The 15,707-nt window shown below is 38.5% G+C and overlaps 1 protein-coding gene across 2 annotated transcripts in view; it reads right to left on the bottom strand.

The window, feature by feature from the left end:
• LOC143893108 (Insulinase (Peptidase family M16) family protein) overlaps positions 1 to 15,280 on the bottom strand; it is a 75,792-nt gene extending 60,512 nt beyond the window's left edge. For both annotated transcript variants that reach the window (XM_077398071.1, XM_077398072.1), the window contains exons 1-4: positions 15,093 to 15,280; positions 12,676 to 12,917; positions 11,295 to 11,493; positions 7,421 to 7,468 (exon numbers count right to left, since the gene is read on the bottom strand). In XM_077398071.1, coding sequence (XP_077254186.1) covers positions 7,421 to 7,468; positions 11,295 to 11,493; positions 12,676 to 12,917; positions 15,093 to 15,245 — 642 coding nt within the window. In that variant the 5' untranslated portion in view covers positions 15,246 to 15,280. The remainder of the gene's footprint in view (positions 1 to 7,420; positions 7,469 to 11,294; positions 11,494 to 12,675; positions 12,918 to 15,092) is intronic.
• Between the last annotated feature and the right edge of the window lie 427 nt (positions 15,281 to 15,707).

Below are 15,707 nucleotides of genomic sequence, written 5' to 3'. Positions count from 1 at the left end.
CCCTTTTAGGGAATTGAAGATGTGGTACTCAAAGTTCTCAGGATCGATGATTGCTTCTTGGTGGTCGATTTGCGACATCCCTCCACACGTATGGTCGGAGGAAAACTTCCGAAGGATAGGAAGTAGAATCGGGAGAGTCATTGCCTTGGACAATTCATGTAAGGAAGGAAATGGGTATGGAGAAGCCTCTATTCTTCTTTTGGTCTCAGAGGAAATTCCTGAGAAAATGAAAATCCCAGTATTCATAGATGAGGATATCCTATGGATTGTAGTGAGTAAGAAACCAAAGGAGGGAGTTGTTTGACATCCAATATGGGGAGTCGAGATAGAAATCTCAGAACCCACTGTGGCAGAAAACGATGGGGTTGTTGATGGCGTGAGGGTGGAGGCGCAATATAGCAATATGGTGCACGATAGCACTAATGAGGAGGTGCATGTTAGTGAGGGCGCTCAGTGCTTTTTTGAAAATGGTGAGCGGATTAGGTGTCCCGCGGATATAGTATCGGATAAAATACGGTGAACACGTGTCAAGCCAGGAAGAGTTACATTCTCAACCGGATGGGAGGAGGACAAGACTGGATTGTAACTGTAACGTGCCGATGACACAACAATGTTCTAATATTAGTGATGGACCAAAACGGATGGCCCCCCAATGGCAAGGGTATTTGTGGTATAAACAGATTCTACAGAACCTGGGTGTTACTAATAGTGGCCCAAGCCCAACGCTTGGACTTCCACACGAGGCCTGGCTTACGGGTTTAATTATGGGAGCTCTATCGGGGGATCGTATGCAATATAGGAGGAATGCTACGGCGAGTCCATGCTCTCCCCTTATCACCCCGGTACAATCAGCCATACAAATCTTATACCACCCCATACCGATCTTGCTACTTTACAATGGATGAAGATATGATCTATAGATTCCCCAGCTTCAATACACAAGGGACAATGATCCACCAAACACATCCCCCTTTTGCAAAGAAAATCAATCATCCGAATCCGACCTTTAAGAGCCGGCCAAGCAAATATACACACTCTAGGAGGAGCCTGGATTTTCCACACCTTTGCTTCCATGGAAGGTCCAGAGAGGGGCAATAGACTATTATAGAAAGATTTAACATAATAAGTACCAGTAGAGTCCCAGATCCATATCCTTTTGTCCTCCCCAGATCCTCTGGTGTAGCATCCATATAGCACCTCACAAAGTCTCGAAACCTCATCTATTTCCCAGTGAAAGAAACTCCTTCTGAAACTTGGAGCTTGATGCAGGAGCACCCCTTGGAAAGGCATTGGCCCTACTTGACTCCTTAGGGTAGTATTCTTTTCATGCATCGGTAGTTGCATTAGTGATTACTTAACCTTTTTTTCTAGAATAAGTGTTTTTACATGGTACTTTACAACTTCTAATTGTCATTAGTAGTTTTTTGTCCTTCTCGGGGTAGTTTAGGAAACATGAATTTGTAATGGCTACTATAAAAGCCCATTGGCTCTGATTTCATTGGGGACTTTGACATTTGTAAGATTTGAGATTGGGAATAAAAAGAGGGTTTCTTAGAAGAATTCATTCAAGAGTGGGAAATTAGCAAGCTTGATTTGCAAGCTTCCCTTCCTAATCTTCATTTTTTATCCTAGTTTAACAAGGGATTAAATCGGTTTGGTGCTTCAGCATCTCCTCACCAAATTGGAACGATCTTTCAATTGAATATCCACGAGGAAGAAACCTAAAGCTGTAGATCTGTTTTTGTTGTAAAGGATGCTGAAAATTCGAGTTCTTCATGAGTTTACTATGTAAATCACCTCCTCTAACACATACCCGTAAGTGATCTGTATTGTCCTCAATTTATTCTTGCATTTGGTGTAAAAATCATGTTAATGTTTGGATGATTTGTGAAAAAAAAAATCGATCCGACATGTGCTATCCAAAGGGTCTGCTGGAATATGCTTAGAAATCCTGACCAATGTGCGTCAAATCAATGAACGACTGAATTTTTTTTCTTTTAAAGATGACGTATTTCATTAATATTAAAGAAGCATTCGGGACCAGGAGTCCCATCCTGCAATACAAGAGATCAAAAAGCACTGGCACGGGCATACCCGAAACCAGAAAGAAAATACATCAGAGCAAAGCAAAATATAGTAACCTACCACTCTTACCTCTCTTCGTTCTATTAGCACGCTTTCTTTACAAATTCAAAAGGATTTTCTATATACCTTCAAACGACCCGTTCAACTTAAGCAATTACAATTAAAAGTCTTTTCCTTCCTTGCTACCCGCCACTAGCAGCCTAACTTTGATAGCTCAAAGTGCAACCTCATGTCTCATAAACTCTCTCCTTAACCTATACCCTCATAATGCAGATAATCATACTAGGAGTTCCGATTCTGAAGCGCTTGTGTCAACACCATACCCCAAGAAATACAAAAGCATAGCCAGAGAATCCAGATTGATACTGGTTTAAGCGAAAGACAAATTCTCTCAAGTAAAAACCTTCGAACATGTTGTTCCTCAGTATATAGGTCAACTACTTTCTCTTATGTTATGTGACTATAACGCTCATTTCTCTATTGTCAAGACTATAACAATTCTCCCCAAATTACACCCAAATTCACACATCTAACGGAACTACTATATAACTTAGAAGAACCTTCCCTTCTCAACTCAGGTGTGCCAATGCCCCGAGGCTATCTCCCCTGATCATCCAAATATCTAATTCCTAATCTCATACCTACTGGCTAATGTAATGAGGGAACTTGCTTCTTATCAAGAAGCCCCCTCCCCAGTCTTCTTTTCAACCTCCTTTTCTCTTTCTTTTTTATCTTTCAAATCTCTTGCCGCCATAGCAAGGAACATGTCTTTAGTCGCCCCTAAATCCTCCTCGTATCCAATCCCAAAGACATCCCCCACTGATAACAAATCATTAAACTCCTCCGAGAACAATCCTCGATCATTATGTCTCCTGAGTTATCTACTATCATTACCCCCTTACCTTTAGTGTCCACATTAGGCCCTAAACTCTCCCCAATTAGATGATTTGCTTCCAACCCTAAAGAGTCCCTGGAAACAATGGTCTCTTAAACGTACCAGGCCGCATTTTCTCTAGATCCCTAATTACAGCCCTCTTCTCCTCCTCCTAACGACCTCTACGGGATCGCCTTTCCTTCTCTAACATTTTACTAAAGATGAGGAGTTCAAGTACGGGATCGCCTTTCCTTCTCTTTAACCGTGCTAGCCCACATGAACGACTGAATATTGTTCTCTAATTTGAGCTACTTGTGATTCACGAGAGATTCAGCTATTCTAATTTTGATATAAGTTTTTTACTACAATTCTTTAACAATTTCATTGAATTTCAGCCCTCTGTACCTTTAGAACTAGAACAAATGTTGGTCTTTTGGTGCAAAAGGGCATGCACGTGTGTTCATCTCCTCCTTTGGAATTTGAGTGGACGTTTGTGTTTTTTGGCATTTGATGTTGCTATTGAAGTAGCACATGTACTGTTTGAGTAACTGTCTGCAATATATTAAGGCTACGTATGTGTTTCTCTATCTGGGCTGAGTATTAGAAAGGAATTTGTTATCTTGAAACTTTATTCAAGTCTATAAATCCAAGGTGTTTGAATTAAGCCCTCAAAGAGCAGACTCTCACAGTTTGTTTGGATTTAGTCGAGTAAACAAGGTTAAACTCATCTTGCATAATTCTTGCTAGTCATTAGTGCTCAAATTGTCGCTCCACCTTATTGGATAGATTTAGTCTAGTAAACAAGGTTATACTCCTCTTGCATAATTCTTGCTAGTCATCAGTGCTCAAATTGTCGTTCCACCTTATTGGATTGGCACTTAAACCAGAAACTTTAAGTAGAATGAACAACAGTTAATTGCACAAGTACCTTGCGTTTCGAGTGTTAGGTCCATTACCTCATATCTAGCATCCTTGGGCCACTTACTCAGCATCAGAGCCCAAACCACACTGTCCCCATACTTGTCAAAGCAGTCCCTCACTAGTATATCTTTTCGATCTGCCACTACAAATAAGGCAGGAAACAGAATTTTCAAAGGAGTGACAGAGCACCAAGCATCCTCCTAAAAAGTAATACGATCACCAAAATAGACCCTAAACATCGTACCCAAATTAAATCGATAAGTCATCCGCATTATGTCACGCCAAACAATACAACCTTTTTTTACCAAAATGGTCCTCTGATTCCCAGTGGCCCAACTTCGCCCCATATTTACTCTCTGTAACTTTTGCCCACAAATGAGATTGTTCATCACCAAATCACCACATCCATTTTCCCAACAAAGCTAGATTTGTCTCTTTAAATCTACAGATTCCTAATCCTCCCCATTTAGTTGGCTTGCAAACCTTTCTCCACCATTTGAACCCCCGCCCCCGCCCACCCCACGCAAAGAAACCTCCGCTGAATTTTATCAATCCGACCAACAATAGTCATTGGGCATTTAAATCAGGGAAGTGATATATCCGTATATCCGCCCCTTTTGATCACCAGGAACACGCCCTGTTAGTGTTTATGGCAATCAGGGGCATTGAATTCTTCTGACATAAGTACAACAGCCCCTCTTTAGTCAGTGTAGGGGTGTTCCTAGTGATCAAAAGGGGCGGATGTATCATTTCCCTTAAATAAAGAAAGCTGATAAATTGGGATATTTACCAAAACAGCCTAAATCAAAGTTAACCTTCCACCTCGAGACACTAACTTTCTTTTCCATTGGTCTAGCCTTTTCTATATTCTCTCCACAATTGTGTCCCAGTCCTGCTTTTTTTGCCTCCCTTTGCCCAATGGTAAACCTAGATACGAAGAAGGGAATCCGGCTGACACCCCATGATTGAAGCTAAACCCCCTGCCACCGAGGAATCAATATTTAACACATAAATTTTGGATTTGAGAAAATTTGATTGTTGACCGGTAACCAATTCGTAGCATCTACGGATGGCCTTCATATTTAAAATCTGCATCGGCTCCGGAACACAGAATAGAAGAGTGTCGTCTGCAAATTGTAAATGTGAAACTTCAACCTCACTCTGACCTATTTGTATCCCTTTTAGGATTCAGACCCTTTTCCCTGCTTCCAATAGTCTACTCATAGTCTCCACCATAATAACAAAGAGGAATGCAGAAATGGATCACCTTGTCTGAGACCCGTGGAGGATTTATAGAAACCCTTTGGGGATCCATTAATGAGAATAGAAAACCATGCCGATGATAAGCATCTCATAATCCAGCCCTGCCACTATTCACCGAAACCCATTCTCCCCATAAGGTAGTCTAGGCAGGAGCATTCTACGCAATCATAAGCTTTTTCCATGTCTAACTTGCACATTACACCTCTCACTCTTTCTCTCAGAGCATAATCCACTACCTCATTTGCAATCAAAGAGAAATCCAAGATTTGCCTTTGGCTGACGAAAGCACATTGAGACTGGAATATTATCTTTGGAAGAACTCTTTAGGTGCTCAGCTAACACTTTAGCAAAAACCTTATATAAGCAACCAACAAGGCTAGCATGTCAGAAATCCATAACTTTAGATGCACCATTTATTTTGAGAATAAGGGCAATAAAAGTGGCTCCCGTGCTTCTATCCAACTCCAAACCATCATGGAAATCCTTAGAGAAATTCATGATATCTTCTTTCACATAGGGCAAACATTTCTGAAACAAAGCTAGACAGAAACCATCTGGGCAGGGGCTTTATCCCGCCCGAGAGAATACTCCTCTTTCTACTTCCTCCTCCACAAAGGGACTTTCCAAAGATTTACTATCTAAATCCTCCAAAACACTAAACCCCACCTCCGCCAGGACATGGCGGACACTGCTATCTGTCTTGTACAAGGATTCATAAAAGCCCACTATCTCATGAGTGATGGCTTCTTTTGATGAAGAAGCTGCCCCTTCGATCTCTAAGGATTAAATTCGATTGCCTCTCCTTCTTGCACTTGCTATACCATGGAAATATGCTGTGTTTTTGTTAGAATCGTATTGATTCCTATATTGCAAGTTCAATTAAAACAATATAGATGGTGAATCTCTTCTACGTCAATGTACATTCATTGATTCTCAAGACAATATGCATTCATCTTTACAATATTGATAGTTATGGAGGTAGACAAAATAAAACCCACTCATTTCCAAACATGGATACCGTGTTCTATTTAAACTTCAACAATCCAGACAAAAGCAGCAACTAAGACGATAAATCAGGGATAAGTACAAACCGACTTTACCCCTAGATTTTTGTTAACGTCCTACTCCTTTTAGCATGCCAAAACAAGAGGAGGAACAGCCTTCATCTCTTCAAATGTTCCAGATTTTAGGAGAATCCCTACAAAATAGGATTTGGAAATTTTCTACTCCTCTCATTACGTCCAACTTCTCATTCAAACCGCCCAAAGAAGCCTTGTAAACTGACCGAGAACCAAGGAAACTCCTAAAATTCAAGCGATTAGACTAAAATTAACTAAATTAAAACGAAAAACCAGGGAAATCCTTTCTAAAAACTGCCTGCTAGAAATCCTAACAAAACAAGGAAACAAAAAAAAAAAAAAAAAAAAAAAACCTAACAAAACAAAGAAAACTATTCGAAATGGGGCCGGGAATTACCCACTGCCCCCATTCACACCTCTTCATTTAAATAATAAGAGTGCAATTCAGATTGCTATCAGTCTTGCTTTTCATGAACGTGCGAAGCATCTTGAGGTGGATTGCTATTATATATGTCAGTGTTATGACAGAGGGTGGATTACATTGGAGCATATATCCTCTTCAAATCAACTTGTTAATATCTTCACAAAAGCAAAGAATCAATTCAGACATGACTTTTGGGTTCCCAAATTGATGCTTTATTGTGCATTAGGTTTATATATTACTTAAGTGTATATAAGTTTGGGGATAGAAGTTTTCTTTTACACTCAAATATAACCCAAATTTCTTTATCTCGTACCATGGGGAGTTTTGTACATAAACACTACACTTTAAATATATCACATCAAGTGGGGTTGGGAAAAAAAACATCCACGAAGATAACTGATGGTTGGTCTATTTCATGCACAGATATGATTTAATTACTTCACTGCAAGTAAAAAATAATTTAATTGATAGTCAACTTGTCTTTCTATTACTTTTTGGTTTAATCAAATAACCATACTCATTTTGTGTTTGATACATTTGATTTGTGGGCATATGTTTACGGCATACTTTTTATCTAGCATAAACTTTCAGATAAGACAGATAACAGTAAGTATTGCATGCTTAAATTGATGATTGTTTACTACAGATAAACAAGAATTGCAAACTCTGGGTCATTCATGATTTTATGCATTCCAAAATTTGCTGCTCTAAGTAGATGAACACACTGAAGCAAATACCAAAAATCCTGATTGAACACTCCGTTATATCACATACCTCATTCAAAGCATCCAGTACAAATGGAAGTAGGTCCCCATCAGAATCCTGGCATAGCAGCAGTTCCATTTAATATCAGATTATGCATAAAATGTCACTGTTGAACTAATAATGCCTCAGCTATTGTTGAATTAATAATGCCTCTACAGTGTGGAAAACGTGAATTAGAAACTTATCAGACTCATGCATGGCGATAAATACATGTGTAAACATGGACATATAAGTGTGCGCACGCATGCGCACACACAAACGCACGCCCGCCTTTACAATGTGGAAAATGTGAATTAGAAACTCATCACACTTATGCATGGGAATAAATAAATGTATAAACATGTACATAAAAGTGCCCACACATACGTCTAGGAGGGTGTGGATGTGTACCCACATAAAAAAACATCTGCATACATATGCAGTAATTCAACCAATTAATTTCATTATTTTTTTAATCAAATCCATGATTCTACTTACCAACTTCGCTGAGGGCATGTTTGGACCTGGGGAAAATAAAATTATGTAAAGAAATATTTTCTCAGAATTTTTTGACTAGAACTTTTTGCTTTACAGTTTGGTTCACACATTCATCATTTTTTCTAGGATTATTTTAATATTAATTTTTAAAAAAAAAGGATTATTTTAATATTGTTTGGTTCCAGGTAACCGACCAGTCTCCCCACTCTCCCCCCCATACAATCGAGGCGGCTCCAACCATGGCAACCATTCACTGGCCAACCGTGGCCAAAGTCGGCCATCTTAATGTCCGTCTGTCACCCTTTCAGCCCAAAAACAACCATCAAACCCTACTATTGTACCCTTTTGATCTGGATGATTTGGATATGAAGACAGTGAAGGATAAATCGATCACAACCACAGTCTGAACAGCTAGAGAGATCGAACCAAATATGAGCGATCTTGGAGATGAACAGCTAGAGAGATCGAACCAAATATGAGCGATCTTGGAGATAAACCCAAGAAAAAGGACCACGAAATAATGGAGCATTGGCTGCGGCAAAGTAGGCTTCGGCCGGGAAAAGATTGTCGTAATGGAGGCGCCGGCTGCGACAGCTACAAGCAATGATCTCTCTCTCTCTCTCTCTCTCTCTCTCTCTCTCTCTCTCTCTCTCTCTCTCTCTCCGAAGACCCACCACCCAGATTGTGACCCTTGCCATCGTTCAATTGGGAAGGAGTCCTCGACAAAAAGAAGACGATGGAGACATTCTTTTTTTCTGCATGCTTACTGCTAAAATCCTAAAGTTAATGAGAGAGAGAGAGAGAGAGAGAGAGAGAGAGAGAGATCTAAAAGAGGGAAGCAGTAAAAGAAGAAATTACATGGGGCACAAGCAAGGTTTTAAATTTCGGTTTCGGTGTCGGTTTCGGCCGAAATCAAGTAAAATTTATGATAATGACTTCATTTATTATTTTAATTTCAACCGAAATTTCTAAAATTTCAGAGTGAATTTCGGCGATTTCGGTGGAAATTTCAGCTATTTATGTGGAAATTTCATAAATTTCAGTGGACATTTTTAAAATTTCGGTGGAAATTTTGTAAAAATGGCTAAAAACGAAATTTCCTGGCTAAATTTCATCTAAATCTTGTAAAGAAACGACTTCATGTAAATTTCATTTCCGAAATATTTCGGTCATTTGGTTTCGTTTTGGCCGAAATTTAAAACTATTAGCACAAGAAGCCTAGATATTTCTGCTTCCTGCTATAGGTACGGTGCATGCTTCCTAAATCTCGAAAAGAAGACAATTGAGACATTCTTTTGCTGATTGTTCTGGTTCTTATTTCTGCTTCCTGCTTTAGACAAGATGGATCTGGGAGAGAGACAGGCGGGCGGTGAAGAAGGAAAAGAAAATAAGAGGTATCGGTGGGTTTTCTTCTTTCCTCATTTTTTGAGGAATATTTTAGCAGGGAAATCTAAGTGCCAGCAGTTCGCCAAACCTTGGATTTTCGATTTTCTAGGGAAAGTTTTTTTTTTTTTTTTTTTTTTTTTTTTTTTTTTTTTTTTTAAAAAAACAATCCCTAGATCCAAACATGCCGTTTTTTACCAATTTCATGAATAAAGCATCCCAAACTCATGATACATTCAAATCAAATTCAATACCTGTAAAACTCTTTCAAACTAAAATGTCAAGATCTTTTAAAATCTTTAAAAATGGTATTTCCTTGAAATTGGTTTATGAAATATGGTACTAATTGGTTCGTGAAATTGATCTCCAAGGCAAATACAGGAGTTGGTAGCAACAAAAAAATACTGTCTGAAATTGGTATCTTTGCTTCATTAACTTGGTTGAGCATTTCTTGAAACAGTATCAAATGAGTATATACCTATGTATACATGCACCTATCGGTATATGTGTGTATGTATATATAGTCAGATGATATATGCACTCCCTTGTTTTGGTATTGGCATGGTTTTAAATTTCAGCCGAAACGTTTCGTTTCGGCCGAAATATTTCGGTTTCGGCCGCAACCAAAACAAAATTTACATTAAGTCGTTTCTTTACAAGATTTCGGCGAAATTTCACCGAAATTCCGCAATTTCGCCGACGGTTGAAATTTTGTTTTTAGCCTTTTATTACAAAATTTCCACCAAAATTTTAAATAGATCCACAGAAATTTTAAGAAAGTCCACCTAGATATTATAATTCCCACCGAAATTTATGAAATATTCACAGAAATAGCTAAAATTTCCACTGAAATCGCCGAAATTTCGGTCAAAATTAAAAATAAAAAAGAAATCATAATCATATTTTTTACATGATTTCGGTCGAAATTTCGGTTCGAAACCGAAACGTTTCGGTTTCGGTGGTGACCGAAACTGACACCGAAACCAACACCGAAACCGAAATTTAAAACCTTGGGTATTGCCACTCTTTGATTGATTGTTGTCAGTGAGTATATACCTATATCTGTGTGTGCGTGCCCATATGTATATGTACATATACATATGAGCAAATATATGTATATCCATCAGCATAACAACCTACCTGTTTGTGTAGAGTTCCTAGGCAGTTAATATCTCTAGCAAATGGCTAGAAAGTCTACACCAAGAATCCACGATCCTCCTTAGAAATCATGTAGGACAAATTCTTGTTTATACAGTAAATATGTTTGCAATCACTAACAAAGCATTAGCCAGATTTCTTCCATGGTAAAAGTGTAACATCATCCATGTTTTACTTCCACTCATACTGCCTTCTTCATGTTTTCCATATGAAAGGTATTGCAGTGAGTATAGTCCTATATCTGAAATGGCTAGAAAGTCTACACCAAGAATCCATGATCCTCCTTAGAAGTCATGTAGGACAAATTCTTGTTTATACAGTAAATATGTTTGCAATCATTAACAAAGCATTAGCCAGATTTCTTCCATGGTAAAAGTGTATCATCATCATCCATGTTTTACTTCCACTCATACTGATTTCTTCATGCTTTGCATATGAAAGGTATTGCAGTGAGTATAGTCCTATATCTGAAAGTTCTAACATAAATGTTCAAGTAGACTAGAAGTAGTTTGCAATCCAACCAGTCATATATCTGAAAGTTCTAACATAAATGTTCAAGTAGACTAGAAGTAGTTTGCAATCCAACCAGTCATATATTTGAAAGTTCTAACATAAATGTTCAAGTAGACTAGAAGTAGTTCGCAATCCAACCAAACTCCAATGTTTTAAAGAAACTACAGCCATCTTATCAGAAGCAATTTCAGCTATTAGGATGCACTTGGATGAAAACCCAAATTGCAATTTGGGTACACATCCAAACACACCATGGATCATCTTAGATCAACCAGTAAAAGCTGAAAACTTGGTTTCTCCATTATTAAGTTCTGAATTTATGTATCATAAAAAACACTAAAGGAAAACAAACCTTTGTACTAGTAGGGGAATGGATGTGAAAAACTGTGTGGTGAAAATCTGTGTAAGCATTAGAACGTGCTCCTGTCCCAAGAAGTTTTTCACGCTTTTTGCTTCCAAGGAATGCGACATGTTCAATCATATGTGCAATCCCTTGCTCATCATCTTCCTCATCGATCGATCCAACATGAACTTCCATGTGTGCCTCAAACCTTGCAAAATTATAAAATAAATGATTAAACATTTAATCACCAAGTCAACAATTCAAGAATAGAGATATAGACTACAGTGCTCTTGACAGCATGGTGCTCTCTAACAGCGTGCCACAAGCATGGTTCCCATCTGGATTAATTTGAGTGGCTCCTTCTGGTGGATGCCCCTTAAATTGCCCACATCTCAAAAAATAAAAACATGATTGGGCAACCCTTAACATCTCGACGTATATAGCTTGTTGCCTTTTCTTTGAGTTCTAAATGTAGTAGGAGTTCTCTCCTATAAATAATAGCGTGAATACAAGAACGAGAGACACTTTGTTTTGAAGACAAAATCCTCTTTCTCCGTAGAGAAAGTATTGGATTTCCATGTCCTTCGTGGATTAGTCGAACGTGGATTCGAAGGTTTATCCGATCGGTGTTGACGGTGATCAACCCCAACCCATTCTTCGTGCTGTCGACGGTGATCAACCCTGACCCACTCTTCACGCTTCTGGCTATGCCAATCTTGTGCCAAAATAAGGATGGATTTTTTTACCTTGAATTTAGTATTTTGGCTTCCCCTAACAAGATCCACCATGTACATTATTGCTCTCAATAAAATTTTGCTATTGAGTGATCAAAGAAACATGACTACCATCCAAAAATCTAAGAGATGTGACAAATCATAATTATATGAGTTTTAGTCAAAATAAACAATATTAGCATAAAATATTGCAAGGCTAGGATGTAGATTCCCTTATAATCAGAGATCAACTCCCTTGAACAAATATCATATGGATCTCCAAGCGAGACACCATCCAGCCCCATGGTAATTAATGTCACGGTCCAAATATCAAATGGATCCACAAGCCAATTAGAGATACCATCTGAGGATGCAAAATTGCAAATGTGGTATTCTTATTTTCATGAAAATAATACAAAAACAAGAAATCAACTCAAACCCCATCCAACAATGCAACCAAATCATATTTCAGTAAAAAAAAATCATATTACAGTAAAAAAAAGTAAGTCCAGGTTCAGAAAAATATTAGCCATTTCAAGTATTAGTATACTTGAGAGATCAAAGGGAATTATAACTAGTGTATTGTTACTTGAAAGTAGCCACTGCCTCTAAATCCCATGACCCTCAGCAAGCGGTTCTGCTGTAGCAGCTTAGATGAAAACACGAAGAGCTCATACCTGTTTGCAGGAATCTTATTTGGTAGAATAAGATAGCGAAGTCCATTCTTCAATTGTCCACGGTGGAGTTTTGGGTGAGATGGAAGTTGAGAACTTAAAAACCCTTCTAACTCTGCCGTTTCTGTTGCAGGATCCCATAAACCTAGACCCTGTTTCTCTACGATGGTGTCTGGCCAGGTAGTACTTGCCACATGTGGCTCATCTGGACCCACAGTTGCATGTGGAACATGAGCTGGCTTCACCTAAAAGATCCAAACTACAGTCAGTTAAGCATAGATAATGCTAGTAACTCAATTTTATGACACGGGGCAATTTTTCGATTTTGAATCCCTGGTCCCTACAGGACAACAGGCACTCAAGGATATTGTTTTAGAGTAACCCAACACAAACATCTCATAAATGCAGAATATTATAAAAAAAGTAAATATTACTGTTGCACATAATTCAGAATTAACAAAACAACAGAGAAGCCTACTGCAAGCAAAATAAATAGTCCAATTCAACAAAAAGGGACAATGGGGAGACCATTTAAGGAAATTACATGAAAAATTAACAAGTAAAATAGGGAATGTTTGGCCAGCTAATTGTTTCTAAACAAACTCCCAATATATGCGGTGGCAGTTTCCAGTTTCTATGAGGAATGTGTTGGGGAGTTGGTCTTTTGGGTTTCTCAATCATAGATCAAAGCTCCTGAATTTGCCAAGCTCATGCACATACTGAATTAACCTAAAATTACTAAAGGAAAATAGCTAAAATAATAAAAAGGAAAAAAAGAAAGTTGCAACGAAAAGGAATACTGGACTAACATACATGCTCAATGCACCACTTGGTCAAATAAGGTGGCAATCAGCACCAATGCACCGTACTTTCTCTTGAAAAGCCACATCCATTGGTGCCATGAATATTATGCCCAAACCCTGAAGAAGTGGCTAACAAAAACTCTACGCAGTACAGGAATTCATCAAAGAAACTTGACCTGATCACTAGTTTGAGAGGCTCTAAACGAATTTTTACAATGCTGGCTAATCTAAATCATGCTCAATAAAATGATTATAACAGTATATAAAAGAATACAATTGTCCATGGTTGATAAGACCAGAAACTCTCAGCAGAAGAGGACCCATCATCAATAAGGTGGCATTAAGAGCCAATGCACCACCTCTTGAAAAGCCGCATCCATCACAGTAAGGCTACCATCCTGATCAGATATGCCATGAAATTATGCCCAAACCCTGAAGAAGTGCTCACAAAAACTCTCAGCAAGTAGAGGAATCCTTCATAAGATACTTGACCAGACCAGAGCACTAGTTTGACAGACTCTCAAAATTGTTAGAATGTTGGGTAATCTAAATCAGGTTCACTAAAACGATTATAATACTAAATAAAAGAATCAAAATGCCAGTGGTTAATATGACCAAAAACTCTCAGCAGTAGAGGAATCTATCGCAAATAAGTTGGCAATCAGCGCCAATACCAGTTAGCTACGGGAAGAGCTCTTTTACAGGGGATGAGGATCGTTGAGAGGTCAAAGCTCGGCAGTTTGATATATGAGGGGGAATTTCCTCAATGTTATTAGGTGGGTGAGCAGGAGCCAGCCACCTCCATGGAGATTTGCGCACATGTTTGATGAGATCTTTGATATACTGGAGGGCTCTTCAATGGCTTATCAGAATGTTTGGAGATCAGCTAATTCAGATGCTGATCACTTAGCGCGATCGAGAGTAGAAAAAAGATAGCCTAATCGTGTTTGACTTCTTACCCCCTTGAGAGTTGTTCCGCTCATTGTGTTTCTTTTGCTTTTCTTGTTTTTCTATTCTCTTAGCCATTTTTCTCTTTGTACTAAACCATCCCGGTCTCTGCTCCTTTTTAATGAATATCTCTTGCCATTCAAAAAATATATATATATACCAGTAGCTAAACAAGGTCGCAATCGGCACCAATGCACCAATTAGTCAATACGGTGGCAACCAGCACCAATTCACCTCACATTCTCATTGACAAGGTGGCAATAAGGACCAATGCACCAATGCACCTTACATCCTCTTGAAAAACCACATCCATCACAGTATGGAAACCATTCAAGTCAGATATGTGTCCAGCAGGTACAATGAGATGTATATGTATAGGACAGATAAATAAAGTCATCGTAAAGGGGTCAGTATGGGTCACTGCAAAAATAAGCTTTTAAAACCAAGGGGGAGAGAGAGAGAGAGAGAGAGAGAGAGAGAGGCAGATTGTGAATATCAAGAGCTCATGAATAACATCTTCTCTTCAAAAACCACAACATAGTGAGTTTGGTAAGTTTAATACTGGTATTACTAGTGAGCTAATCAAGAGGAAGAAAATAACACATGAAATCTAAAATTGAATACAGATGATTTCTTAGATTACATCATTAGAACTAGGATAGTTCTTACAGATTTGTTAAGAAATGGACGAATGTAGAACGAATTTGATTTGTCAAGTAAGGCCCTTCGTCCATATCTTTGGCCGCTTCTACGGTGATTATGGAAGCAAGTGATGCGCCCATGCTCTGGCAAAGTTTCCAAACTAACTGATTCTTCAATCATGGGAATGCCTTGTTTCCATGCACTACTCCTCTTTTGAGTTCCACCTTCATGCTGCCACCTTCATGCACAACAAAGTGAAAAGCCCATTACTTTTGGATTCAGTACACTGATTCCCTCCTATAAATAAATGTAACTGCATGCCTATGAGGATGTATAAACATATGCATTGGAAAATACCAATATGGGTGTGTGTGTGTGTGTGTGTGTGTGTGTGAAAGCATGATTATGTATATGGGTTTTGCTTTGAAAACTTAATTTTGCAATCATTTTACACATGTCTTGAGACATTTACACAGAATGAGCAAAATTAAGTTTTCAATGCACCATAACAAGTGCCCTAGGTTAGCAAAACCCTATATTATGTGTGTGTGTGTGTGTGTGTGTGTGTGTGTGTGTGTGTGTGTGTGTGTCTATACAAGTACAAGAAAGCAAACAAAGATCCATGTCTATTAATAGATGAAT

The sequence above is a fragment of the Tasmannia lanceolata genome, unplaced genomic scaffold (genome assembly GCF_043159265.1).
Source record: "Tasmannia lanceolata isolate RefF3 unplaced genomic scaffold, GAP_Taslan_0.1 ptg000015l, whole genome shotgun sequence".
Taxonomy (NCBI): domain Eukaryota; kingdom Viridiplantae; phylum Streptophyta; class Magnoliopsida; order Canellales; family Winteraceae; genus Tasmannia; species Tasmannia lanceolata.
This window is presented reverse-complemented; position numbering and strand designations above follow the sequence as displayed.